This window comes from Sinocyclocheilus grahami, unplaced genomic scaffold (genome assembly GCF_001515645.1).
Source record: "Sinocyclocheilus grahami isolate Dianchi unplaced genomic scaffold, SAMN03320097.WGS_v1.1 scaffold633.1, whole genome shotgun sequence".
NCBI classification, from domain to species: Eukaryota; Metazoa; Chordata; class Actinopteri; order Cypriniformes; family Cyprinidae; genus Sinocyclocheilus; species Sinocyclocheilus grahami.
This window is the reverse complement of record NW_015505812.1, coordinates 693,304-720,797: the sequence shown is the minus strand read 5'-3', so window position 1 is coordinate 720,797 and position 27,494 is coordinate 693,304. Positions and strand designations below refer to the sequence as shown.

Here is a 27,494-nt window from a genome sequence, read left to right as displayed (position 1 = left end):
AAACCACATCTGATGAACCAGATACAGTTTATAACTACATTTGATGAACCAGTCAGTTTCAAACCACATCTGATGAACCAGATTCAGTTTCAAACCACATCTGATGAACCAGATTCAGTTTCAAACCACATCTGATGAACCAGATTCAGTTTCAAACCACATCTGATGAACCAGATTAAGTTTCAAACCACATCTGATGAACCAGATTCAGTTTCAAACTACATTTGATGAACCACATTCCGTTTCAAACCAGATTTGACTTGCACGTCACACCTATTTCCAGTTGGAAAATATGTCCACACTGCATCTGAATACAGTTGTCACTCCACTTCTGAGCGTTTAATCTGTGACTATTCTGGATTCAGTATGCATCCATAAAGAACAGATCATGTAGTGACAACTATATTTACATAAAATCAGTGGAGTGTGTACATTTCAGTTTTGTTTGAAAAAAAAAAGCTAACACTTAACTAGGTAAAATGGGTTCAAATGCACAATGGGTTAATGCGTATTCTTTACATTTATTAAATGCATTTGTCACTCCAAGACTGCAGTATGTACGATGTTACGGCCTTCTGCAACTTCATACAGTACCTTTTCATTTTCACACAGCCTTGGTCAGCACCAATCGTGAAATACACTCTTTGGAGGACATTTACGCAGCATTAACGATACACAACAAATATATCTCGACACACAATCCTCTCAAACGGACTGGGATGCTCCTGCGAAACTCTCCAGAAGCTGACAATCTGAAAAAGTAAAGAAAAAGATATTTCAGACGACATCGACATAGTCCGAGTAAAGAATATAAACGGTTTATAACTATTTTCAATACAAATATGGAAAACAAAGATAGCAATTTCTACTATATTGATCCAGAAGGTACTATTTCATCATCATATTCATGTACAATGGTCTCAGGCACTAAATACCATAATACTAGTAGCGTACAAGTCCAAACCCCGGTACGTTACTTTTTTTTTAATCAGTGTACCGTTACATCTCTTGACACATGGTTGACAGACAGTAGAGTGAAAAGTGACAGTTGAAACGAACACCCAGCGCGCCAACGCAAAAATTCAAATTTAAGTAATCGGGATGATGTCACCGCCTAAACCATTTCATTTTAACGGTTTTTATTCTGGCACAACGCGGCTAACGCTAAAGAGTAAACAAACCACCACGAATAAAAGTAACGTTACGCAAAGTTTCGGGGGAAACTTGGACTTGACTACGAAACGAAAATAGGTATGTACTTCATTGAGTATCGCGCTGGTGCTTTTAAACACCGAACGTCCCGAAGAATAAACAAACGTCGCGTGTTGACGGCTAGCTGGCCCGGTCTTAAACATGCTATCTGTATTGCAAGCTTACTGGACACGTAATAACACCGCGATTATAACCAAGCAGTTCGCGCTGCTAGCTTTCTTTAGCTCGCGGGCTACGTACCTCTGTGTTTACGAAGTTTCCTGGAGCTGTTATGAACGCCGTGTGGCGTTTAGCCACTTCATCCGAGCCGTCCTGCTTAAAAACAAAGAGCAATAACGCTAGGTTTTATTGCGCCCCGTGCATTGTTGTCCAATTTCGCGTGAGTCCTGCTCGGCCGCGGAGCGTGCGATCGCTTCATTCAACGTCTTTTCTGAGCGCGTATGCGAGCGAGGGGCTGCTTAAGTCAAAGCGAGGACGCTTTTAGTTGATCTCCGTCTCCAAGTTCCTATTTTTCCTTAGGATCCCGTGCCAAAAAAAAAAAAACATGGAGTTTTCGTCCGCGCATGCGCAGTAGCTGCCGCCTGTCGGGTCGGGAATTCCGTACAATTCCACACAATCCCACTAGGAGGAGCGCGAGAACTGCGCACTGTTCCGCATTGTTTTAGAATAACACTAGTTGTGTAATAAATCTGTCGTGTGTTACGTCACTACAGAGAGGGTTTTCATTCAGGCGTTTGAGAAGCCGGCTCTCGTCGATGTCAATACACTTCAAACGATATAAACGTAGTTCCTCAACAGTCACGATTTATAGTTATCTAGTTATTTATTTATGATCTGTATAACATAAAACGCGCATAAAATATCGATCGGCCGTGTTTTGATTATTTAAGGAAAAAACGACGTTAACGGTTTTTCCCGCTCCCGCACTTCAAACTGCCATTCAAATTAAATCCGCTCGTTAGATGTACTTAATCTGCAAACGCGCGATATTTGGGAGTTGTTGAGAGTTAAACCTGTTCAAAGGAATGTCGGGTAAACACAACTTTGGGGGATAAAAGCACCACCTGCCAATAGAAGGGGATAATAACTGTTAGGCAGCGAGGAGACTACACAGCAACAGCCAAGCGATCGTGACGTGCTAGTAGCAACAGTATTCCAGCTTTCTATTCGCTAACCTCACGCGCATCCCACTTGCGCTGTTGCTAGGCAATACACTGCACGCTTTGCACCATGCAAGCTTAACTACTCAACTTGTGTTTGGAAGAGTTTCAGAATACAGAGCCTGGTGTCATAGCGAATTCAAAGCAATTAAACAGTGGGACCAATGGTGAAATCTGAGCAGTATTTTATTTAACATCCATGTAATTAGGCTACTTTTTCTTTAGGGTTCATGTTAAATCCCGGACATGTTTAGAGGTCAGCCCATGCTGTACCTAATGAAATATATCATTTAAAGCAATTGAACAGTGGTGTTGTAAACTGATTCACATCATTTTATTTGGATTTATCATACAAGATGAACAGTGAAATCTGAGCAGTGTTTGGTTAAGCGTGGAGGTTTAGTTAATCACGACAGTCTAGGTTACCCATGTTGGGAAATACTCTCTTTAGGGTGGATCCATGGGTTCAGATTAAAGCTGTTTGCACGTTTTGAAACGTCTACACTTTCGAGCGCCCTATCTAGGCTTTAGGACCCATGTTGGGAAACATATTCAGGGCGGTTCTCCGACACCTGAAGCCATTAAAACAGTGCTACGTGTTCTTTTTCAAACAATTACTTTGGATAAACATTGACAGAATTCTGAAAATTGGAATATTGTTTTGAAACATCCATGTTTTGAGTGCCCTGTGATCTCCATGTTGGGAAAATACTGTCTTTAGGGCGTTTCTATAGGTTCAGATGAAATCCTGGACAAGTTGCAGGTCACGCTATGGGAAATATTTAATTTAAATGGCAATAAAATGTTGTACACATGCTACATTTGGACAACCAGCGTTCTGAAAATTGGAATATTGTTTTGAAACATCCACGCTTTGGAGTTCCCCATGTCTAGGCTATAGGACCCACGTTGGGAAAACATGTCTTTAAGACGGTTACATTGTTTCCGTGGACATTTTACAGGTCAACGCAATAAAGCATATCATTTAAAAGCAATTAGAATGTTTAATACCTGTAACTAAATTGGATAACCAAATGACAGCATACTGAAAACTTGCATAATGTTTTGAAACATTCACACGTTTAAGTGCCCTATGTAGGTAGGGGGGAAATACTATATGGACAGTTTAAAGAGTCTTAAAAACTAATCTATTGACCTTTACCATTTCGACCTCACTTTATGGGCTGCTTTGGTAATCAGGTGTGTGATATAGTTTAACCATTCGCGTGTTTTATTGTTTGATGCGGTGTCTGTGTGGTTTATACGGATTGTGCATGTTGTCTGGAGTGAAATGAGTGAGGTGCTCCTCTGGAATATCCTCATTGTATAGTGCTCAACTGGATGCATTTGGAAACAAACGCATCGCATATGCGAACGCAAGCAGAAATGGAAACATTTTCCTACATCCTCCTTATAAGGTAGCTCGCCACTTTTTTCTTTTTAACGAAAGGTTGTTTAATAAAACATGCTGGGGCTCTGCTAGTGTTATCTCCAACTAGAAACCGGTTGCCAGCGATTGCATCATTCCTTTCATGTGACTCCCTCACGCCCCAAACTCGTCCTGGCCGTCTCATGACTGCATCACATCTTCCTGCTGCTCACACTAACCCAACCAGCAAAGTCATCAAGTCCCGCCCCTCCCGCCCAGCGCGGCTGCTGATTGGATGTCTCCAAGCAGAAGAATTTCCACCGCCTCGCGCGATTGGTGCACGCCACCGTCCATCTCCTGTCAGTTCCCCATAATCTCCACTAGGTTGCGCCGTGAGATCCTCCCCCAGAGTTCGGTTGGAGTCTCTCTATAAATGTTCCCGGGAGTTTCCGAAACCCACACTCGGTGACTTCAGCTGAACAATGGTTAACATGAGCTATCGACAACCTCTACAAAAACACGCACAGACGCTGAATCCGAAACAGCCGAGGAAAAGAAACAACAAAAAGAAAAGGGTGAGTGTCATCTCTGTTCTTTATTGTGTTCTGTTCTACTTTTCCTTCTGGTGTATGTCAAGCCTTTCCTTTAGGAATACAGCTGCTCAACTCAAATGTCACAGGAATTTTTTTCCCCTTTTTTGCCGTCCGTTTTCTGTATCATAACGCAACACGGTTGCGCTGTTTGTTCCTGTTTAAATAGTATTTACTTTAGAGTTACTTGCTGCTACGCGATGACAGCTGTCAGTTCCGCGGCAAAACTTATTTTGATTTTTAACGGTTTTTGTTTCCTCGCGCGCCTTTGTTTGCTCGCGCCTGTACTTTGATTCCATGACGTCACTGGCTCGCTGTCCGTTTAATGAAGCGCCGCTCCAGCTGGACGCAGTTACCGCGCTGTATAAACGAACATTCATTTAAACTATTTAAGTGACATAAGAAGACGTTTTAAAATAATCGATTTGCATTTTAGTCGCGGTTGGAGTACAGCTAGACAACGGCAAATAAACAGCACAACGTTTTTAAATGATTTATTGATAATTAATAATAGAAAAACTTTTTTTTTTAGTTAAATCGCTTCACTCCGCGTTATGATTTATGTTAAAAACAATTATAAAACACGGGTGTGCCTCAGGTGTTTATGTTAGGGCTGTTTTCATTCTCACGCGGACATCTAAAGTAGCGTGTTTGTCGCTTTTTTTTACCTGAACTTGAATGTGTTCACACGCTGAGATTGAGTCGTTGGGTTGTTTTGACGCACGCAGACGCACGCTGACGCACGCTGACGCACGCAGGGGGCGCCATCGAGCACACAGTGCGCCTTTGTTTACATTAAAAAAAATATACAATGACCTAATTTTAGATTAAACTATCAGTAATCGCTATCGGTCATTTTATGAAACATTTAAAAATGTTTAATGATCCAGCATTCCTCCGTTTTTCTCCATTGTGCTTTCTGGCTCATGTTTGTTTCTCGGCTGAAATGTTTTGTATGAGAATTATTAATTTGATTTTTAAATAGTTTTGCAACCATGACCTGTGGCTTGAGCTCTTCCATGTTTTATTTCTCTAGAATCATTGGGACAATTTACCGCCAACAGCTCACATTCAAACTTGATTGACAAGAGACACTTTTGAGGTGAGCATTTTTATAGCATTCATCTATTTTTTTTTATTTAAATACTTATTTAATAACTAAACTAAATGGTTAAAAAACAGCACTAAACCTATACACACACACACACATATATATATATATATATATATTATACACACACATATGTTGGTTTTTATGGTTTATGGGGACTCTCCATAGGCGTAATGGTTTTTATACTGTACAGACCGTATATTCTATTGCCCTACACCAACCCTACCCCTAAACCTACCCCTCACAGGAGACTTTCTGCTATTTCAGATTTTCAATACACTCCATTCTGTGTGATTTATAAGCGTTTTGAAAAGTGGGGACATGGGGTAATGTCCTGAAAAGTCACCTTCTCCTTGTAATACCTGTCATACCTTTGTCATTATACACATTTATGTCCCCTCACAGGAGACTTTCTGCATTTTTAGAGTTTCAAAAAAACTCATTCTGAATGATTTAGAAGCCTTTTAAATTACGGGGACACTGAAAATGTCCTCATAAATCACCTTCTCATTGTAATACCCGTCATACCCATGTTATTATACAAATATGTCCTCATAATACACATAAACACGCATACATATATACACACACATATATATATACATATATACACACACACACACATATATATACAATTCTAAACAGAAACTTTCTCAGTTCATGCATGCACTGTTTCAAAGCGCTGGCTTTGTTGTGCAGTAACGCTGTTTGGCCGCTATGTGTCCTTGTTGCACCTGGTGGCCGAGCAGTCAATCTTAACGTTGCGTATAATAGCGGGTCACCCAGATAAATCAGCTATTCCCAAACCCGCCGGCGCAGGTGAAGCTTCGCTCCGCTGATGCATCGATGCACTGAAGCTCCCACTAGACGTGCAGCAAGGCACACGGGGTTGTTTTCTACTTCTTTTGCACAGTTTCTTAGTTTTTTTTTTCCCGATCAGGTGTGGTGTGCTTGGTGTGGGAGCATATCGTGTTGTGTCTGTGGATAGCGACTGATTGGTGCGATGACTGCGGAGTGGCTGTGCCCCCCCGGCGTGGGGCCGCTGTGTGGTGCAGAGTTGGAGGCGTGGTATGAAGACCTACAGGATATACTGGGCTCCGACGCGGGCGGGGCCAAACTCACAAGAGCCCCGCCTTCCTCCGAGGTCAGTAACGTCGAACGGCGCTCAACGGTCGCTAGGGTTGGGAATCGAAAATCAATTCCAATTCCAGAATCGAATACTTGTAAAATTTTAATTTAAATTCTTGTGCACATCTTCTTTTTTTTTTAGGTGGCGAAAAGGGGCTGTTAAAAATGTATTTGTCTTTGAATCATTCATTCAAGAGATTCGTTCAAAAACACTGAATCATCCAGTAATGAAGCGAGTAAATCTCGAGTGAGTCATTGAATCATTCCATTCATAAATTCCATGAGATTTTGTTTAGTTGTCTAATATTTTTTCTTCAGAATTGTGAGCGAACTACAACAGCTCTATTTTGCACACAAGCAGCTCTTAATCCAGTTTTTATGTAGCCGGCTGATTTTTGTTCACGGTATTCAGCAGCAATTTAATGTTTTGCAAAAAGAGACACAGAATAAATATGCTTGATATCTAAATGTTTGACTTGATTTTTTTTAACCACATTGGAATCGAATCTGCGATGAGAAGAATCGATCTAATTAAAACGAGACCCAACCCTAATGCACGGGTACTATTTGAACTGAACTGGACGATGACGTCACTGAATCAATGATGAACTGACTGTAACTGAACATTGAGTGTTTGCTGTGAGATCGAGCGGCTGGGAGAGGAGGTGCAGCGGACGCGCCGGGCACTCATCGAGAGACTCGTCAACACCAGGAGGTGAAGGAGCGACAGGAGGAGCCCAGGGGCCGAAGGGATTGGCGCTGACCGTGAAATGCACGTTTAGAGGGAGATCAAAGACACGAGGGACAGAGAGGAGGTTCGCTGAGCGCGAGAGAGCAAGAGAAAGTCAGATTGAGACGTAGAAAAGAAAGAGTGTGGAGCCCAAACTCGAGCAAACTCGGCCCGAATACAAAGCACAGGAGAAGAAAATCGGTTTTCGTTAAGAAAATAAATGAAGATTTGTTTAGATCAGCGTGATGCATTTTAAAGGCAAATGCTACAACGTATGAATAATACGATTTAACAAATGACAAATAAATTGAATGAGCAATTAAATATACCAATTAAAAAAAAGATTTTTCATAAAGAAAATGAAGCAGAATTAAGTTAAAAATGACAAGTGCAATTTTTTTTAAACATTAAAATCTGCATAAAGGCAAATACTACAATGTTTGAATATTACAATTTGACAAATTACAACTCAATTGAAGAACGAGCAATAAAAATATAAAAAACTAATATTTTGCATGAAACCATTTTAATTAAGATTTAGAATTTTTCTAAAGCAAATTAAAATGACTAATGCAATTTTTTTTAAAAACATTAAAATCAGCATAAAGGCAAATACTAAATTGATGTATAAATGTAACAATTGAACAAACTACATTACAAATACATTTAAAACTATGATTTGCATTACGGCGATACAAAAAAGTATCAAAAGCAAATACGAAAATTAGATTTTTCCTAAAGAAAATAAAGCCTAATTTAAGAAAAAAATCTGCAATGATTAATTGATAAAAAAAAAAGAAAGGCAAATACTACTATTTATTTGTAATATCATTTGTTAAATTGTAACATTAATGTTAGAATTGAACAAATGATATTACAAAAAAAAATAAGAATAACATTACAGCAAGAAAAGGGGAAATCCTATTTGCAAATATATATATTAGCCACTATATAAGTGTTTTGGACAAAAAGGCAGCATACGGACGCTTGAACCATCCACTAGTATATTATATTACACTGAAAAGCCAAGAACAACTGTATAAACAGTTTTTCAGTATATTTATTTGACATATGTGTCCCTGCAGCACAAAAGCAGTGTTAAGTCGCTGGGGGATATTTGTAGCAATAGCCAACAATACATTGTATAGAGTGTGAGTGTGTGTGTTCGTACTTGTTCTGCCACTAAAGCCGTCAGCTGTTTGGCTCTCTCTGGATCTGCGTTTACATTCACCGAAGCGTTCAGCGCCGCACCAGCGCTGGGTTTGGTCTCAACTCGAGTCTAGAAATAGAAGAAAAATCATGTGTGCATCTTTCAGAAAAAAAAAGAAAAAGGAAATCATTTAAAGCCACAAAAATGATACATGAATTAGTTTTTCATGTGTTTTAATTAGAAACATAATTTAACAATTATATGGCATAATTTAATTATTAATAAAAAGTACATTAAAAAAAAAAAAACATGCATTTAGTGCATGCATCTTGAAAATATAATTTAATAATTATAGAAAATATTCTAACTATTAACAAAAACACATGCATTTTTTAAATCTTAATTATAATGTAATTGGGTCAAAGACGTTAAGATGTCCGCATCAAAAGAAATGTACAAAAGTGATTATATGTCCATAGAAAGCACATTACATTTAAGTAAAGTGTCTACTTTTAAGGTTTCAAATACGTTTTTGGAGAATAAAATGTTACATTTGGTTGAAATAATGTTACATTGTCATTCAGTGTGACACAATATTTATGTAAAAATTCTAACAACATGCTTATTCTGACGTGTGCATATTAAAATGTATAAAAGAATAAGTGAGCATATTACATTTGATTGTGTTTTAAATGAGTAAAAATTCTTACTAAATAATAATAATAATAATAATAACAAATAATTACAACTAATTAGTATTTGGGGTGAAAGAAATTAAGTCTGTTAATATGTCATAAATTGATTTTTGTTGTAAATATGCCTGACACGATTGTTACACTGAATGACATTTCACTTCTGTAAATCAGGGGGAAAATGTATGATATTTATTTTTTGCTCGGAAAAACAAAAACAAAATTGCAATTAAATTAAACAGAAAATGTTGTAATTTTTTAGGGAAAAACAACAACAATTGAAAGCAGTATTACACTTACTGTTTTTATGCTTAAACCCTTTTTCGTCTTTGACCCAATTACATTAGATATTTTAATTGCTAACAAAAAATGCATGCATTTATTTTTTAATCTTTAAAAATGCAATTTAATAATTATATGAAAATTTCATTATTGATAAAAATACACATTTGGTAATCAAATTTAATAGAGAGCGATCACACGAACGCACACATGTGATTAATATGTTAGCACACGCAGGCATTGAGCAGCTCTGTGAAATCATCGCTCTTAAATACACATTAAAACCAATCTAAAATGCAGTTTGTCGTCTTTCAGATGTTTTTCGCTCAGAGCAGCCAGAGGCCGATTGTGCGCGAGTGACTGACAGCGGAGGGCTTTGATCCAGAGCTGCCGCTCTTTGAATATAGACATCATCACTGAATCGATTTCACAGTCAGTTCTAGTGAAAACAGAGACACAAAGCTACGAGCACACAGAGCGTCACACGCACATCTACCTTCACTTTAGCGCTCTCCTCTTCTGGCTGAGAAAGAGCAGATTAAATCACACAATCAGACAAACAAGCGCAAGAGAAAAAACATGAAACCTGAAGCTGATCTTCATCAGATCTATTAGGTTTGCTGATATAATGTCTCTTTCTTATATCTTTCGTCCAGTGGGCTTCCATAACTTCTTCAGTCATGCACGAGTATTTTTACAAATCATTTTATAAAGATAAAGCTCACAAAGAGCTATTTCGAACTGATAAAGTAACGTTATATACACATTTTCGTCCTTGTGTTTATTGATTGTATGAATAATAGGTTGTACCAGGGGAAACAAAGCAGAAAAATTAAACCGCTAATACATAAATGATTGCATTTTGAAAAGGAGCATTCAGAATAATTCTCAGAAACTGAAAGCATTTTTAGAAATAATTCTATAAAGATCAGCAGTTTCTGATAAAACAACATATTTATAAATAAATATGTATGTGTGTATATGTTGTTACTTGTATAAAAATGTATATAAATATTTAATAATATTATCCTTTTATTATTATCATTGATTTTATTTTTTTACTTTTAAAATAATTTTCACGACTTTGTTCATTTCCATAAGCATGTCTGACCTAGAAAACACAATTTTGTAGTTTCTGCCTGAAAACCCTGATTAATAATGGATGAATGTCTTTTACAAACCTGTTGTCCTCCAAATCTCTTCCTCAGAACCTCGATCTGTTCGTTCTCCAGCTTTTGGAACAAAGGACTGACCTGCAGGAGAGGTCAAAAATATGTAATAATTCAAATAAAACAAACAAAAAGTTCAGGTTGTTAATATTCCTTTTTAATAATGCTTTTCTCACACCTTACGACACCTAATATTAAACCAGTAATATTAAATGTTAGTATTAAGTTAATGGAGCTAGTACCGTGCCGATGGAGTGTCCGGCGGGCAGAGTGCAGATGAAGGTTCCCGTGTTCTGCAGCATTGCGCTGACGCAGGTGGGCGGAGCCTGCAGCTGATGGCGGATGGTGTAACTGACAGACGGCATGTACGGCTCCAGCACGACCGACAGGAGACACGCCACGTTCACCGACAAGCCTGTCACTGTCCCGGCCCGCTGCCTGTGGCACAAACACACGCTAACATCAGGCAAACACACGCTAACATCACGCAAACACACGCCAACATCACACGAACACACGCTAACACCACGCAAACACACGCTAACATAACATCACAAACACACGCTAACATCACACAAACACATGCTAACATCACGCAAACACACGCTAACATCACGCAAACATCACACAAACACACGCTAACATCACACACACGCCAACATCACACACACGCCAACATCACACAAACACGCTAACATCACAAACACATGCTAACATCACGCAAACACACGCTAACATCACGCAAACATCACACAAACACACGCTAACATCACACACACGCCAACATCACACACACGCCAACATCACACAAACACGCTAACATCACAAACACACGCTAACATCACGCAAACACACGCTAACATCACGCAAACATATGCTAACATCACGCCAACATCACACAAACACACGCCAACATCACACAAACACGCTAACATCACAAACACACGCTAACATCACACAAACACACGCTAACATCACACGCTAACATCACACAAACACACGCTAACATCACACGCTAACATCACACAAACACACGCTAACATCACACGCTAACATCACACAAACACACGCTAACATCACACGCTAACATCACACAAACACACGCTAACATCACACGCTAACATCACACAAACACACGCTAACATCACACGCTAACATCACACAAACACACGCTAACATCACACGCTAACATCACACAAACACACGCTAACATCACACGCTAACATCACACAAACACACGCTAACATCACGCAAACACATGCTAACATCACGCAAACATCACACACACCACACACGTTAACATCACACACACACGCCAACATCACACACACGCTAACATCACGAACACACGCTAACATCCCGCAAACACACGCTAACATCACGCAAACACATGCTAACATCACGCAAACATCACACAAACACACGTTAACATCCCACACACGCCAACATCACACACACGCCAACATCACACAAACACGCTAACATCACAAACACATGCTAACATCACAAACACACACACACATTAACATCACACACACGCTAACATCACAAACACACGCTAACATCATGCTAACATCACGCAAACACGCGCTAACATCACACAAACACATGCTAACATCACGCAAACACACGCTAACATCACGCAAACATCACAAACATACGCTAACATCACGCAAACATCACGCAAACACACGCTAACATCACACACACGCCAGATGCTAACATCCCGCAAACACACACTAACATCACGCAAACACATGCTAACATCACGCAAATATCACACAAACACACGTTAACATCCCACACACGCCAACATCACACACACGCTAACATCACAAACACACGTTAACATCACGCAAACACATGCTAACATCACGCAAACACATGCTAACATCACGCAAACATCACACAAACACACATTAACATCACACACACACGCTAACATCACAAACACACGCTAACATCACGCAAACACGCGCTAACACGCGACAGGAGCTCAAAACTGTGGAAGCCTGTTTCCAACACGAGAGAAAAAAAAGAAAGGTAATTGCAACTTTTTATCTCCCTATTATGACTTTGTAAAATGCAGTTGTGAGTTTATATCATGCAATTCTGGAGGGAAAAGTCACAACAGATTTAATAAAAAAAATTGCATTTATAATTTGTATTTGTTATTCAGTGGTGGAAACAAGCTTCCATACAATACAAATTCAAAATAAGAGAGTGAGAATTACTTTGTGCTCATAATCTCCAATAATGTTTTTTTTTCTCGGTTTAGAAATATTGTTCCATTCAGATTTTATAAACGGCGTGATCACGTGTTACACGACTTGCCTGTCTCCGTCTCCTCCTTTGATCTTCTTCCAGGGCTCGTTAACCTGGATGTACTGATTCCCGTGACGAGAGATATTCAGGATGCACTTCAGAGCATCACGGATCCTGAACAAACAGCCCAGAAACAAAAAAAACCTCTTTACACGTGCATTATTAAGACAGAAACATGCTTGAAGAGATTCTCATCAGAAATAAACGCTTCTTCCAGTAATCTCATAATCAAGGTTCTCACTGTTTTTGTTTAACAATGACTTTCCGAGACACTTCCAGTTGTTTGTGGTAAGGCAACAAATTTACATATGTGTGTGTATATATATATAAATTTCAAATGTTGACTTTTTTTGTTTTAATTTAACAGACTTCTAGAAGTTTTCTTTCCACTATTCTGAAGGAAAAAACACCTCCTGAAAGTCATAGCTTCAAATCTCTAAACTGACCAGAGGAGAAACACTGCTTATACTGTAGTGTCTCGGTTTAAGCACTGATTTTCTGTGCTATTCTGAGTTTGTGAACCACCCATGACCTGATATTTCCTGGTAACTCTGATTTATGGAGGAATTACTGCCTGCTGAAATATTATAGAGCTGAGCAAAGCCAGACAAACGTCATTCCAGGCTGGAAATCAGAGCTTTAATATTCCCTCATACTGACATGACAGTGAGACCTGCATCTGTGGATCTCTGCGTGTTTCTGCAGAATTGTGGGTAACTGACCTGACTTTATCCAGCAGCTGGATGTACTGCTTGAGCTCCCAGCGGACCTGAGCGATGAGCCGCTTGTCATCTTCATTCAGGAGCATCTCAGGAACGCAGCCGTCGAAGAACTTACTGACGAACATCCCGGCCCTGAGGAGAGACCAGCAGCAGCTCTGATGAGAACTACACGTGCTTCAGATCAGTTCAAGAAACTAAGAGTGCAGTTATAATGTGCACTATAACACAAACTAAAAGCAAACCAGATTTAAACAGAAGAAGATAGTGTTTAGTATTTGTGAACAGATGCTCGATAGTTTAATTTAATTTATATTGCATGCAGAAGCTTGATTATACGTGACTCTGCAGCACAGAAGCAGTGTTGAGTCGCTGGGGGATATTTGTAGCAATAGCCAACAATACATTGTATGGGTCACAATTATACATTTCTCTTTTATGCCAAAAATCATTAGGATATTAAGTAAAGATCATGTTCCTTGAAGATATTTAGTAAACTTCCTACCGTAAATATATCAAAACTTAATGTTTGATTAGTAATATGCATTGCTAAGATCTTCATTTGAACAACTTTAAAGATGATTTTCTCAATATTTAGATTTTTTTGCACCCTCAGATTCCAGATTTTCAAATATTGTCCTATCCTAACAAACCATACATCAATGGAAAGATTATTTATTCAGCTTCAGATGATGCATAAATCTCACACGCTAACATCACAAACACACGCTAACATCACGCAAACACGCGCTAACACGCGACAGGAGCTCAAAACTGTGGAAGCCTGTTTCCAACACGAGAGAAAAAAAAGAAAGGTAATTGCAACTTTTTATCTCCCTATTATGACTTTGTAAAATGCAGTTGTGAGTTTATATCATGCAATTCTGGAGGGAAAAGTCACAACAGATTTAATAAAAAAAATTGCATTTATAATTTGTATTTGTTATTCAGTGGTGGAAACAAGCTTCCATACAATACAAATTCAAAATAAGAGAGTGAGAATTACTTTGTGCTCATAATCTCCAATAATGTTTTTTTTTCTCGGTTTAGAAATATTGTTCCATTCAGATTTTATAAACGGCGTGATCACGTGTTACACGACTTGCCTGTCTCCGTCTCCTCCTTTGATCTTCTTCCAGGGCTCGTTAACCTGGATGTACTGATTCCCGTGACGAGAGATATTCAGGATGCACTTCAGAGCATCACGGATCCTGAACAAACAGCCCAGAAACAAAAAAAACCTCTTTACACGTGCATTATTAAGACAGAAACATGCTTGAAGAGATTCTCATCAGAAATAAACGCTTCTTCCAGTAATCTCATAATCAAGGTTCTCACTGTTTTTGTTTAACAATGACTTTCCGAGACACTTCCAGTTGTTTGTGGTAAGGCAACAAATTTACATATGTGTGTGTATATATATATAAATTTCAAATGTTGACTTTTTTTGTTTTAATTTAACAGACTTCTAGAAGTTTTCTTTCCACTATTCTGAAGGAAAAAACACCTCCTGAAAGTCATAGCTTCAAATCTCTAAACTGACCAGAGGAGAAACACTGCTTATACTGTAGTGTCTCGGTTTAAGCACTGATTTTCTGTGCTATTCTGAGTTTGTGAACCACCCATGACCTGATATTTCCTGGTAACTCTGATTTATGGAGGAATTACTGCCTGCTGAAATATTATAGAGCTGAGCAAAGCCAGACAAACGTCATTCCAGGCTGGAAATCAGAGCTTTAATATTCCCTCATACTGACATGACAGTGAGACCTGCATCTGTGGATCTCTGCGTGTTTCTGCAGAATTGTGGGTAACTGACCTGACTTTATCCAGCAGCTGGATGTACTGCTTGAGCTCCCAGCGGACCTGAGCGATGAGCCGCTTGTCATCTTCATTCAGGAGCATCTCAGGAACGCAGCCGTCGAAGAACTTACTGACGAACATCCCGGCCCTGAGGAGAGACCAGCAGCAGCTCTGATGAGAACTACACGTGCTTCAGATCAGTTCAAGAAACTAAGAGTGCAGTTATAATGTGCACTATAACACAAACTAAAAGCAAACCAGATTTAAACAGAAGAAGATAGTGTTTAGTATTTGTGAACAGATGCTCGATAGTTTAATTTAATTTATATTGCATGCAGAAGCTTGATTATACGTGACTCTGCAGCACAAAAGCAGTGTTAAGTCGCTGGGGGATATTTGTAGCAATAGCCAACAATACATTGTATGGGTCACAATTATACATTTCTCTTTTATGCCAAAAATCATTAGGATATTAAGTAAAGATCATGTTCCTTGAAGATATTTAGTAAACTTCCTACCGTAAATATATCAAAACTTAATGTTTGATTAGTAATATGCATTGCTAAGATCTTCATTTGAACAACTTTAAAGATGATTTTCTCAATATTTAGATTTTTTTGCACCCTCAGATTCCAGATTTTCAAATATTGTCCTATCCTAACAAACCATACATCAATGGAAAGATTATTTATTCAGCTTCAGATGATGCATAAATCTCAGTTTCAAAAAAATTGACCCTTATGACTGGTTTTGTGCTCCAGGGCCACATTTGTGCATTTTGCCCAAGAACAAGTTCTATGAAGATATTTTAGTTTAAGTTAATTAATGCATTTTATTATGTGAAGATTAGCATCAATGATAAAAAAAAGAAAACCAAAGTAAACAAAACTGATGGAAAGGGAGACATTTTGCACATTTTTACTTAATGTCAGTGTCATTTTAGTATCACTGATACTATTATATATATATATATATTTTCCATTTTTGTTCTAACTTTAAAGTTTTAATAATTTTGTCACGTCATTTTTTTTTTATGTATGCCTGTATAGTTTTTATTCATTTCTATTTTGGTTTCAATTTCAGTACATCAAGTTTTGTGTTTTGTTTTCTTGTGTGTGTGTGTTTTTCTTGTGAGTGTGTTTTGTTTTTGTGTGTGTGTTTTTCTTGTGTGTGTGTTTTGTTTTTGTGTGTGTGTGTGTTTTGTTTTTGTGTGTGTGTTTTTCTTGTGTGTGTGTGTGTTTTGTTTTTGTGTGTGTGTATGTGTATGTGTGTGTGTGTGTTTTGTTTTTGTGTGTGTGTATGTGTATGTGTGTGTGTGCGTGCATGTGCGTGTGTGTTTTGTTTTGTGTGTGTGTGTGTGTGTTTAGTGTATTATAATAATTCTCACACTCCAGCAGCACAAACCTGTTGATGAAGTTGCCGAGGTTGTTGAGGAGCTCCGAGTTGTTTTTGAGAGCCATGTCGCTCCAGGAGAAAGCAGAGTCCTGTCCTTCCGGCCGCAGATACAGAAGATAGAAGCGCCAGACGTCCGACGGGATCCCGGTGTCTTTAGCCATGTCACCGAACACACCGACGCCGCGACTCTTGGAGAACTTCGTGTCCTCGTAATTCAAGTATTCTGGACACATGAAAACAAACAAACAACAATTATTATTATTATTAAATATTAGAATGTTTTTACTCTGCTGTTCAGATGTTTGGGGTTAGTACGATACTTCTATTCATCAAGGCTGCATTAAATTGATCAGAAGTGACAGTGAAGACATTTATAATGTTACAAAAGATTTCTATCTCAAATAAATGCTGTTCTTTTGAACTTTCTGTTCATCTGTGAATCCTGAAAAGTAAAATGCATCACAGTCTCCTCAACAATATTGTGCAGCACGACTGTGTTCAACATTGATAATAATCAGAAATGTTTCTCGAGCAGCAGATCAGCATATTATACTGATTTCTGAAGATCATGTGACACTGAAGACTGGAGGAATGATGCTGAAAATACAGCTGCGCATCACAGAAATACATTACAGTTTAACAGAGATTCACATAGAAAACAGCTATTTTAAATCATAATAATATTTCACTATTTTTACTGTATTTCTGATCAAATAAATGCAGCCTTGATGAGCAGAAGAGACTGCTTTCAAAAACGTTAATTTACTAGACTATATATATAAACTAAATGTGTCCCTGGAGCACAAAAGCAGTGTTAAGTCGCTGGGGGATATTTGTAGCAATAGCCAACAATACATTGTATGGGTCACAATTATAGATTTCTCTTTTATGCCAAAAATCATTAGGATATTAAGTAAAGATCATGTTCCATGAAGATATTTTGTAAATCTCCTACCGTAAATATATCAAAACTTAATGTTTGATTAGTAATATGCATTGCTAAGAACTTCATTTGAACAACTTTAAAGATGATTTTCTCAATATTTAGATTTTTTTGCACCCTCAGATTCCAGATTTTCAAATATTGTCCGATCCTAACAAACCACACATCAATGGAAAGCTTATTTATTCAGCTTTCAGGTGATGTATACATCTCAATTTTGAAAAATTGACTCTTAAGACTGGTTTTGTGCTCCAGGGTCACATATTTAATATGCAGTGGTATATGCATGCATACTAGATTAAATTAGACTGCAATCATCTGTACGGTTTCATGTTCTGTGAATGATCTGATCTGTGTGTTGTGTTGTGTTGTGTTGGGGTCTCACCCGTGGCGATGAGGTGATTCACTAGTGTGTAGTTGTCTTGAGCTCCGAGAAGTGAGCAAGGGAACACTACACTGTGGAAGGGAACGTTGTCCTTCGCCATGAAGTTATAGAGCTCCACCTGCAGGACACACCGGAGCATTACATCTCAGCGAAGGATTCAGGGTTTGACAAAGACACTCCCTCTAGCACTCTCTATTCTAATTCTATTCTTAAAAAAAAAAAAACTTGCCTTTTTTAGACTTGCACTCTATTTATTTACTAACTGCTTGTTTTCTTTTAAAAAGAAACTAACACTAGCTTCTCAATTCTTTTTGTATTCTATCTATTTGTTAATTACACAATTAACAAAAGCAAAAAAGGCCTCTAACACTCGCTTGCTCTACTCCATCCGTTTTCTTTTAATTGATTATTTAATTCAGATTTTAATTGCTTCCACTGTCCTCATTTGTAATAGCAATTTCTGAAGCAAAATTGTTAATGAATTAAAAAATAAATCCTAAGCCTTTTTTTCAGTGTACATCATCTTAAACATACGCAGAAAAATTTAAGTTCTTCAAAACAAGTCTTAAAATAAACATGATGCTAGTATTATTTTTGTATCATTGAGAAACTGCTATATTTGTATTAATATTTTTAATTCAGTTTTTGTTCTCTTTTCATTTTAATTTGGAAGTTTTGTTGTGTATTTTTGTCATTTATAGTAGTTATTGTTTTGCATATGTATATATATATAGATTTATTAATATTTATTTCATGTTGGTTTCATTTTAGCATCGAGATACTAATATAGTTTTTGTTAAAGTTTTAGTAATTTTGTTCTATATATTGTTTTACACATTTTGATCTATATAGCTTCTATTCAGTTTTATTTCATTTTCAATTCTAGTCATTTCAGAACATCAAGCTAAATTAAAACAATTATTTTATTTTAGTTAACATACATTTTTTTTAATGGGTTTTAATTTGTTTCATTTTCAGTTTTAGTTAATTATAATAACCCTGTCCCAAACAACCATAACCATGTCTGAAGATATATGATATATATATATAAGATTTGCATCAAATTCAGGAGGTTAATTCTGAAATGTTATTGGCCAGCACCTGCTGAGGATTCTTCCACCACTTCTCCCATTGGTCGGTGTAGTTTGCGGTGATGGAGAGGTAGCCAATAGGAGCGTCGAACCACACGTAGAACACCTGCACAGACAGACAGACGGTTAATTTAACACATATTAGTGAAATAACATCCTATACAGTGATTAGATGTAAAATGATTAGAACACTACTATTTCCAGCAGCTAAACAATGGTTAAAAGTCAGGGATTTCTATCTTTTGCTGTAGTGTGTCAGTAGGACATATCAGTTTACATTTAAGGGGGCTGACCTCGCTGCTATGGATGATGTCAGCATGCTTATTAACTATGCACACAGTGATTGGCTGATAGATTTGTTCATAGAAATATTGTAGAGCGCAACATTATGTTGCCATATTCAAATAGAAGTTAAAAAATAAAAGTGTTGATTGCTACATTAATACATGATCGTAAGACACGCAAACAAGCACAGATGTTACTTCTTTACCAAATTGTTAATGAAAACAAGGATATAATCAAAGGAAAATCTGGAGTTGCCTCAGAAGCTGTTTGTGGCTTAGGAGTCCTCTTCACTGCTCCTAACGTTTCACAGATTTAGGATTTAGTTTTAGCGCTAAAACGCTTTGTGAAATGAGGAGATGACTCCTTATGATCTGATGACTGTGTTCTAATCATCCAGCACTGTATCTGAGGACTGTGCGCTCGTACCTTCTCCTTGTAGTCCTCGTGTGGCACAGGTGTTCCCCACCGCAGGTCACGCGTGATGCAGCGCGGTTTAAGGCCGTCGCGGAGCCATGAGTGCGTGATGTGCCGCGCGTTTGCCGTCCAGTCGCCGGAGCCTGTCGATTTATCGAGCCACTGCTCCAGCTCGTCCTCCAGCTACACACACACACACACACACACGTTTGTTTCTGTGAATTGTGGGGACTTTCCACAGACTTCTATTACTTTTATACTGACCAAATTATATTTTCTATCCCCTAACCCTAAACCTAGCTCTTACAGAAAACCTGTTTGCATTCTTACACTTTCAGATAAACATCATTTACTATTTTTAATAATTGTTTTCCCTCGTGGGGACCACAGGCCAGTCTCCACAATGTCAAAAATTTCAGGTTTTACTATCCTTGTGGGGACACACACACACACACACACACACACACACACACACTCTCTCACACACACACACTCTCTCACACTCTCTCTCTCTCACACTCCCTCTCTCTCTCACACACACTCTCTCACACACACTCTCTCACACACACACGCACACACACTCTCTCACACACGCACACACACTCACACTCAACAGATCAACATTCACATCATACAGGTGTGTTTATTACCTTCGGCAGGTTCAGAAACAGGTGTTTAGAGGAGCGGATCACCGGCGTCTCCTTGCACACCTTACACTGCGGATTCTACAGGAGAGACAAATTTGTTAGGATAGGACAATATTTGGCTGAGATGCAACTATTTGAAAATCTGGAATCTGAGGGTGCAAAAAAATCTAAATATTGAGAAAATCATCTTTAAAGTTGTTCAAATGAAGTTCTTAGCAATGCATATTACTAATCAAACATTAAGTTTACGGTAGGAAATACACAAAATATCTTCATGGAACATGATCTTAATATCCTAATGATTTTTGGCATAAAAGAAAAATGTATAATTGTGACCCATACAATGTATTGTTGGCTATTGCTACAGATATACCCCATGGGCTAATATTCATTTTTGGGTGAACTAACCCTTTAAGACTGGTTTTGTGCTCCAGAGTCACATATGTATAAGACACGTTTGTACAAGATGAAGTTGTAGTTCATGCATCTTTTCTCCAAAGATATTTAACAAGTGATTTGATTAACATTTACATCATGTTGACAACTTCATGTGTGCTGCACTTGGAATAGAACTTTCTTTAACTAGAGGGTTAATAAAGAAAAAGTTACTTGAATCACGTTGTAGTTACATTTTCAAGTTAAAAATCGACAATCGGTCTGAAAATGCAGTTTTGCCACATCGCCCAGCCCTAATTCCATGCTTCTCCAAATGCATCTCAAGACGTCTGTGTTCAGTGAGCGGCCCCTGAGGGACGTGACAGTCTCGAACCGTACCCTGAGCTCCACAGCGTTGATCAGACGGCCGCATTTGTCACACTGGTCCCCGCGGGCTTCTGGGTAACGGCAGTGAGGGCACTCGCCCTCCACGAAGCGATCGGCCAGAAAGCGCTGACAGCTTTCACAGCGCAGCTGCTCGACCGTGTCCTCCAGCAGAAAACCCCGCTCATGCAGACGCCAGAAGATGTCCTGAGCGATCCTGAGGACCACAGACAATCATTCACTGTTTAGCCCTAATTATATTGAGCCCGAATCTCCAGACTGGAGAAGTGAAAAATAATGTAAATAATTACATAATAAACATGCAGCTTCACAGCCTTCGTTTATGAGTTAAAATATTTTGAATATATACTTTAACATCCAAAATCACTTAATTCTGTATGCCATCAGAAGTTGGCTTTCACTGAATCCTTTTATATAATAAAGTAAAAAACAAAACAACAACAATCAATTCATGCATATGACATTTGTTAAAAAAAAATAAATAAAAAAATAAAAACTTTTTCTGCTGTGATGACAATGAGATATTGGCATATTAAATTAAATTCAAGATTTATTTAAACTTTAAAAACCAGTGCAAAATAACCAAAATATCATAAAAGTAACAAAAGAAAAAAAAGTAAATAAAAATTTAATTCAATGCAGTTTATTTGTAAAGTACTTAAAAAAAAAACACAGACTATTAAAGTGCTGTACAATTTTAAGATGATAAAATAAATGAAAAAGTAAAAAAAATACATCATAAAGTAAATTTTATTTATAAAGCGTTATTTATAAACCCGAGATCATCGAGGTGCTAAGATAAAAGAACATAAAAAGGAGAGAAACAAAAGAAAAATAAGTTTAAAATTAAAAAAACGTCAAATACGTAATTGTTTGTCGTGTCTTTTTATGTCCGGTTTTTATTATTATTTATTTCAGCTTTAGGTTTTTTGGTACATCAAGTTAAACTAAATTAATACATGAAATGAAATAAGAATAAATAACACCCGCTCCCCCTCCCATTTCAGTTAACATTTAATTTATTTCAAGCAACGTTTTATGGTTTTATTTTTAGTTTCAAAACATAAATAAGCACTAAAAATGCATCCGTTGAAACTGATGTTAAAGGGATAGTTCACCCAAGAATGAAAATGTGATGTTTATCTGCTTACCCCCGGGGCATCCAAGATGTAGGTGACTTTGTTTCTTCAGTAGAACACAAATTACGGGGGTGAGCAGATAAACATCACATTTTCATTCTTGGATGAACTATCCCTTTAATGTAAGGCCTGTGCTTACTCAGTCTGCCGTTCAGTGGTGGTGCGACCGAAGAAATCGAAGTCGATCTGGAACCACTGGTAGATGTCGGCGTGGACGGCGTGATATTTGTCGCAGATCTCCTGCGGCGTCAGACCCTCCTCACGGGCCTTGTTCTCCGTCGCCGTCCCGTACTCATCCGTACCGCAGATGAACAGCAGATTCCAGCCGCGCAAACGACCGTATCTGCAGAGAAAGCAGCGTTTATATGCGAGTCAAAGACGTTGAGATGTCCGCATCAAAAGTGATTTTATGTCCATAGAAAGCACATTAAATGTAAGTAAAGTATCTACTTTTAAGGTTTCAAATACGTTTTTGGAGAATAAATTGTTACATTGTCATTAGGGCTGCACGATTATGACAAAAATCATAATTGTCGATTACTCCCTTGAATACATTGTCATTAGGGCTGCACGATTATGACAAAAATCATAATAGTCGATTACTCCCTTGAAATTGTAATTGCGATTATTAATTACGATTATCACAATTTACATTGAATGATGTTTATATCATTGTTTGATGCAACTGCATGCAGTATTTTTATATGAAAGTAAACAAGCTGAAAACCTTTGGTGCTTTTCTATAGTATTAAGCCTCAAATGTTAAATATACATCGGATTGGTTTCTTCTTTAAATTATAAATAAATTAAAATATGAATGGTATTATAATGCTATACTAAAACTAAAACAAAAATAATGGGAAAAACCTGTAAGATAATATGTAGAAAGAAAAAAACATCTTAAGCACGCAGAATAACATAAGTGGACTTTGAACGATTACGTAATTGTGGCATCCATGAAAGTAAACAAGCTGAAAACCTTTGGTGCTTTTCTATAGTATTAAGCCTCAAATGTTAAATATACATCGGATTGGTTTCTTCTTTAAATTATAAAAAAGTAAAAATATGAATGGTGTTATAATGCTACACGAAAACTAAAACAATGGAAAAACCCTTAAGATAACATGTAGAAAGAAAAAACATATCTTAAGCGTGCAGAATAACATAAGTGGACTTTGAACGATTAATTGCCGCTTTGAACGATTACGTAATTGTGGCATCCGTAATTGTAACTGCGATTAGTAATTTGATTAATTGTGCAGCCCTAGTTCAGTGTAACACAATATTTATGTAGAAATTCAAACAACATGCTTATTCTGATGTGTACATATTAAAATATATAAAAGAATAAGTGAGCATATTAAATTTGATTGTGTTTTAAATGAGTAAAAAATTATTTCTGATCAAATGGGCAAAATCTAGTATAGTTGCACATTAAAAAAATTAAAAATTACAACTAATTAGTATTTGGGGTGAAAGTAATTAGTCTTTTAATATGTCATACATTTATTTTTGTTGTAAATATGCCTGACACGATTGTTACACTGAATGACATTTTAGTGGGCGTCTTCTGTAAATCAGGGGAAAATGTATAATATTAATTTTTTTGCTCTGAAATCAAAAACAAAATTGCAATTAAATTAAAGAGAAAACTTTTTAAATTTTTTGGGGGAAAAACAACAGCAATTTAAAGCAGTATTGCACTTATTGTTTTTATACTTAAACTCTTTTTCGTCTTTGACCCATGTAAAAATTATTATTTTATTAAACAGTCATAGCTTAATTTTTTTCAACTAAAACCATATTGTATCTGATCAGTAAATGTGTAAACATTCTAAGTTTGGAATGTTACCATGTTATTACTGCATTTACCCCTTTTTAATTAATTGAGAAATTGTTGAAATTACACATATGATGAAAAAGAATATGATGTATATATATATATCAATATTGATAATGAAAAATGTTATTTGATTATATCATTGTATGAAATTTATAAAAACATATAATCTAAAAATTACCCGTATTAACCATTTTGGAATCAATGGAATTTAATTAATTAATAATTTGATCAAATGCATAACTCAAAAACAGTCCAAATTTATAAAACCTACATATTTATTTCTAAAAAAACCAAACAAACAAAATAAATATTATTCTGAAATGTTTTTAAACTAGATAAATTAATTTCACCTGCATAAACCATAAAAAGCTAATTTTTTCAAACTGCAAATGTTTTGTCATATTCATAATTATCAACGTTTATCAACAAAAATTCAGTCCCAAAAGTGTGTGAGATATGGGGAAACGGCCAAATATATTTCACAAAAAATTTTTTGACACCAATTTAACTTTAAAGATTATTCTACAGAACGTATTTTTGACACTTAATGAACCAAACATTTTTAAATTAAGAAATAATTTTTTCTCCTTTAGAAATGTTTACATATCTCTTCCGGGGCATAACGGACCCGAATGCATTGTGAGGGTTAAATAAGTGACTGATGAATCCGAAAGCGGCGCTACCTGGCGAACGCTTAAACTCTTTTTCGTCTTTGACCCATGTAAAAATTATTATTTTATTAAACAGTCATAGCTTAATTTTTTCAACTAAAACCATATTGTATCTGATCAGTAACTTCTCATTAATGAGAAAATGTGTAAACATTCTAAGTTTGGAATGTTACCATGTTATTACTGCATTTACCCCTTTTTAATTAATTGAGAAATTGTTGAAATTACACATATGATGAAAGAGAATATGATGTATATATATATCAATATTGATAATGAAAAATCTTATTTGATTATATCATTGTATGAAATTTATAAAAACATATAATCTAAAAATTACCCGTATTAACCATTTTGGAATCAATGGAATTTAATTAATTAATAATTTGATCAAATGCATAACTCAAAAACAGTCCAAATTTATAAAACCTACATATTTATTTCTAAAAAAAACAAACAAACTTCAAAACAAAATAAATATTACTCTGAAATGTTTTTAAACTAGATAAATTAATTTCACCTGCATAAACCATAAAAAGCTAATTTTTTCAAACTGCAAATGTTTTGTCATATTCATAATTATCAACGTTTATCAACAAAAATTCAGTCCCAAAAGTGTGTGAGATATGGGGAAACGGCCAAATATATTTCACAAAAAATTTTTTGACACCAATTTAACTTTAAAGATTATTCTACAGAACGTATTTTTGACACTTAATGAACCAAACATTTTTAAATTAAGAAATAATTTTTTCTCCTTTAGAAATGTTTACATATCTCTTCCGGGGCATAACGGACCCGAATGCATTGTGAGGGTTAAATAAGTGACTGATGAATCCGAAAGCGGCGCTACCTGGCGAACACGTCGGCGCTGAGCACACAGCCGATGATGTTTCCCAGGTGCGGCACGTTGTTGACGTACGGCAGAGCGCTGGTGAGCAGCACGTTTCTCTTTCCTTCCTGAGGGAGACTGAGAAACACACAATAACGTCACTGAGTGAACCCCGGCTGACAGGGTTTACATGTGCAATGATGAGGGTATAATCGTACACTGGGTGTTTCCTCTCTGTGACTGCAGGAGAGGCTTTGAGTCCTTCAGACCAGATCTGAGCAGCCTCTTCAATCTCCTCCACTGTCATCACATGCTCGCCGTCTTCAGCCTGACAAACCACACGTCACACAGTTAAACAGCGTACATGACAATCATCTGAACGACTCACGAACGTCTCGCAATCGTCTCGCAAGCATATAAAGAACATCTCACGAACGTCTCACAAATGTCTCGCAAGCATATAAAGAACATCTCACGAACGTCTCGCAAGCAAAAAAAAAAAAGAATACAAATTACAAAAGCACAAAACAAATTACTAAAACGAAGAAAATGAAAGCAAATTCAAACTATGAATAAATCCTTTAGTGGTATATAAATGATGCTGGGATTGCGGTGCACCTCAGTGGCGTTGGTGGGACTGTCCCGGCGCTGTGTTTGTGTGGCCGGGTGTTTCTGGAGGAAAGTCTTCAAGGCTTCAACACCTTTTCCCTGCAGGACCCTGCGAGCGGCCGTCTGACACGCCTCGAGACCACCGACCTGCTGGAACCAGCCGCGCACAGACCGCAGCTCACCTGCACAGGAAAACCACGTCAGATACGAGTCCTGCAGTTCGAGCAGATCAACAGATGCTTGAGCTCTTACCGGCATCAAAGCCAGAGTCCGACAGGAGAGGAAACAGCGCCGCCCACAGGACGACATCTGCAACTGACACGGCCTCCTGAAACACATCAGGTGGTTGCTTCACTACGGTGGCCGAGAAGTGCAAAGCAAATCACAATTCTGAAAACAAAATAACAAATGCAAATGCAAGTCTAAAAAACAAAATAACAATTCAGAAAGCATTATAACAAGTCAGAAAACACAACGACAAATCAGACAAACCGGAAGAGGTAGGTATAGTTTGAGACGGCGCCATTGGTTTGGGATTACTCACCGCTGATTGGACGAGACATCTGTCAATCAAAAAGCACGGAGTGTCTATTTACATTGAGTTAAAAGTGGCTGTAGAACATCAGCTCCAGTGGCGCAGATGGATAAGCGCGAGTCATTGGCATTTTGACGCGATCGACCCGGGTTCGATCCCACCTTTTTTTCCTCCCTTTTCAAATCTCGTATCACATCGTAAAAAGGCATTTATTTTCAATAAGAATTAAGGAAATAATCAAAAAGTTGAAAATAAAGTTTCGGGTAGGGTTAGGGTGGACTTTATTGTACCAATAAGGTGGCATCCATGTAATAATTTAAATGATCATTTACACTCAATACGTTATTATTGCATACTGTTTTACAATGCACTACAATACTGAAGTGCAGATAATTGCCACTATTTGCAACAAGTAGTATACTTGATAGTAGAAATCCTGCTATTTTAACATAGTGTTAATAGGTATTTGCACTTAGTGTAAATAG

General features: G+C 37.2%; 2 protein-coding genes and 1 long non-coding RNA gene across 4 annotated transcripts in view; 1 reads left to right on the top strand and 2 right to left on the bottom strand.

Moving 5' to 3' along the window:
- LOC107558151 (methyl-CpG-binding domain protein 6-like) overlaps window positions 1-1,826 on the bottom strand; it is a 31,187-nt gene extending 29,361 nt beyond the window's left edge. The window contains exons 1-2 of the mRNA XM_016241775.1: window positions 1,453-1,826; window positions 595-752 (exon numbers count right to left, since the gene is read on the bottom strand). The gene's annotated coding sequence lies outside the window, so the exon portion shown is untranslated. The remainder of the gene's footprint in view (window positions 1-594; window positions 753-1,452) is intronic.
- Window positions 1,827-4,135: 2,309 nt separating this feature from the next.
- Window positions 4,136-6,733, top strand: LOC107558165 (uncharacterized). Of its 2 annotated transcripts, XR_001605464.1 has the most exons (4): window positions 4,136-4,316; window positions 5,368-5,433; window positions 6,383-6,586; window positions 6,713-6,733. It is a non-coding gene; the product is annotated as an uncharacterized lncRNA (long non-coding RNA). The 2 variants fall into 2 exon arrangements; XR_001605463.1 differs by lacking the exon at window positions 6,713-6,733 and having other exon boundaries at window positions 4,144-4,316; window positions 6,383-6,659.
- A 1,714-nt stretch (window positions 6,734-8,447) lies between these two features.
- The window catches only part of LOC107558150 (methionyl-tRNA synthetase 1), a gene marked incomplete at its 3' end in the record, with an annotated part of 29,002 nt that continues 9,955 nt past the window's right edge, over window positions 8,448-27,494 (bottom strand). The window contains exons 5-21 of the mRNA XM_016241773.1: window positions 26,727-26,802; window positions 26,484-26,656; window positions 26,084-26,193; window positions 25,887-26,003; window positions 22,659-22,862; window positions 21,375-21,576; window positions 20,604-20,678; window positions 19,966-20,136; window positions 19,265-19,360; window positions 18,164-18,281; window positions 16,845-17,058; window positions 15,457-15,588; window positions 14,744-14,848; window positions 10,836-11,031; window positions 10,606-10,677; window positions 9,921-9,947; window positions 8,448-8,579 (exon numbers count right to left, since the gene is read on the bottom strand). Coding sequence (XP_016097259.1) covers window positions 8,448-8,579; window positions 9,921-9,947; window positions 10,606-10,677; window positions 10,836-11,031; window positions 14,744-14,848; window positions 15,457-15,588; window positions 16,845-17,058; window positions 18,164-18,281; window positions 19,265-19,360; window positions 19,966-20,136; window positions 20,604-20,678; window positions 21,375-21,576; window positions 22,659-22,862; window positions 25,887-26,003; window positions 26,084-26,193; window positions 26,484-26,656; window positions 26,727-26,802 — 2,220 coding nt within the window. The remainder of the gene's footprint in view (window positions 8,580-9,920; window positions 9,948-10,605; window positions 10,678-10,835; window positions 11,032-14,743; window positions 14,849-15,456; window positions 15,589-16,844; window positions 17,059-18,163; window positions 18,282-19,264; window positions 19,361-19,965; window positions 20,137-20,603; window positions 20,679-21,374; window positions 21,577-22,658; window positions 22,863-25,886; window positions 26,004-26,083; window positions 26,194-26,483; window positions 26,657-26,726; window positions 26,803-27,494) is intronic.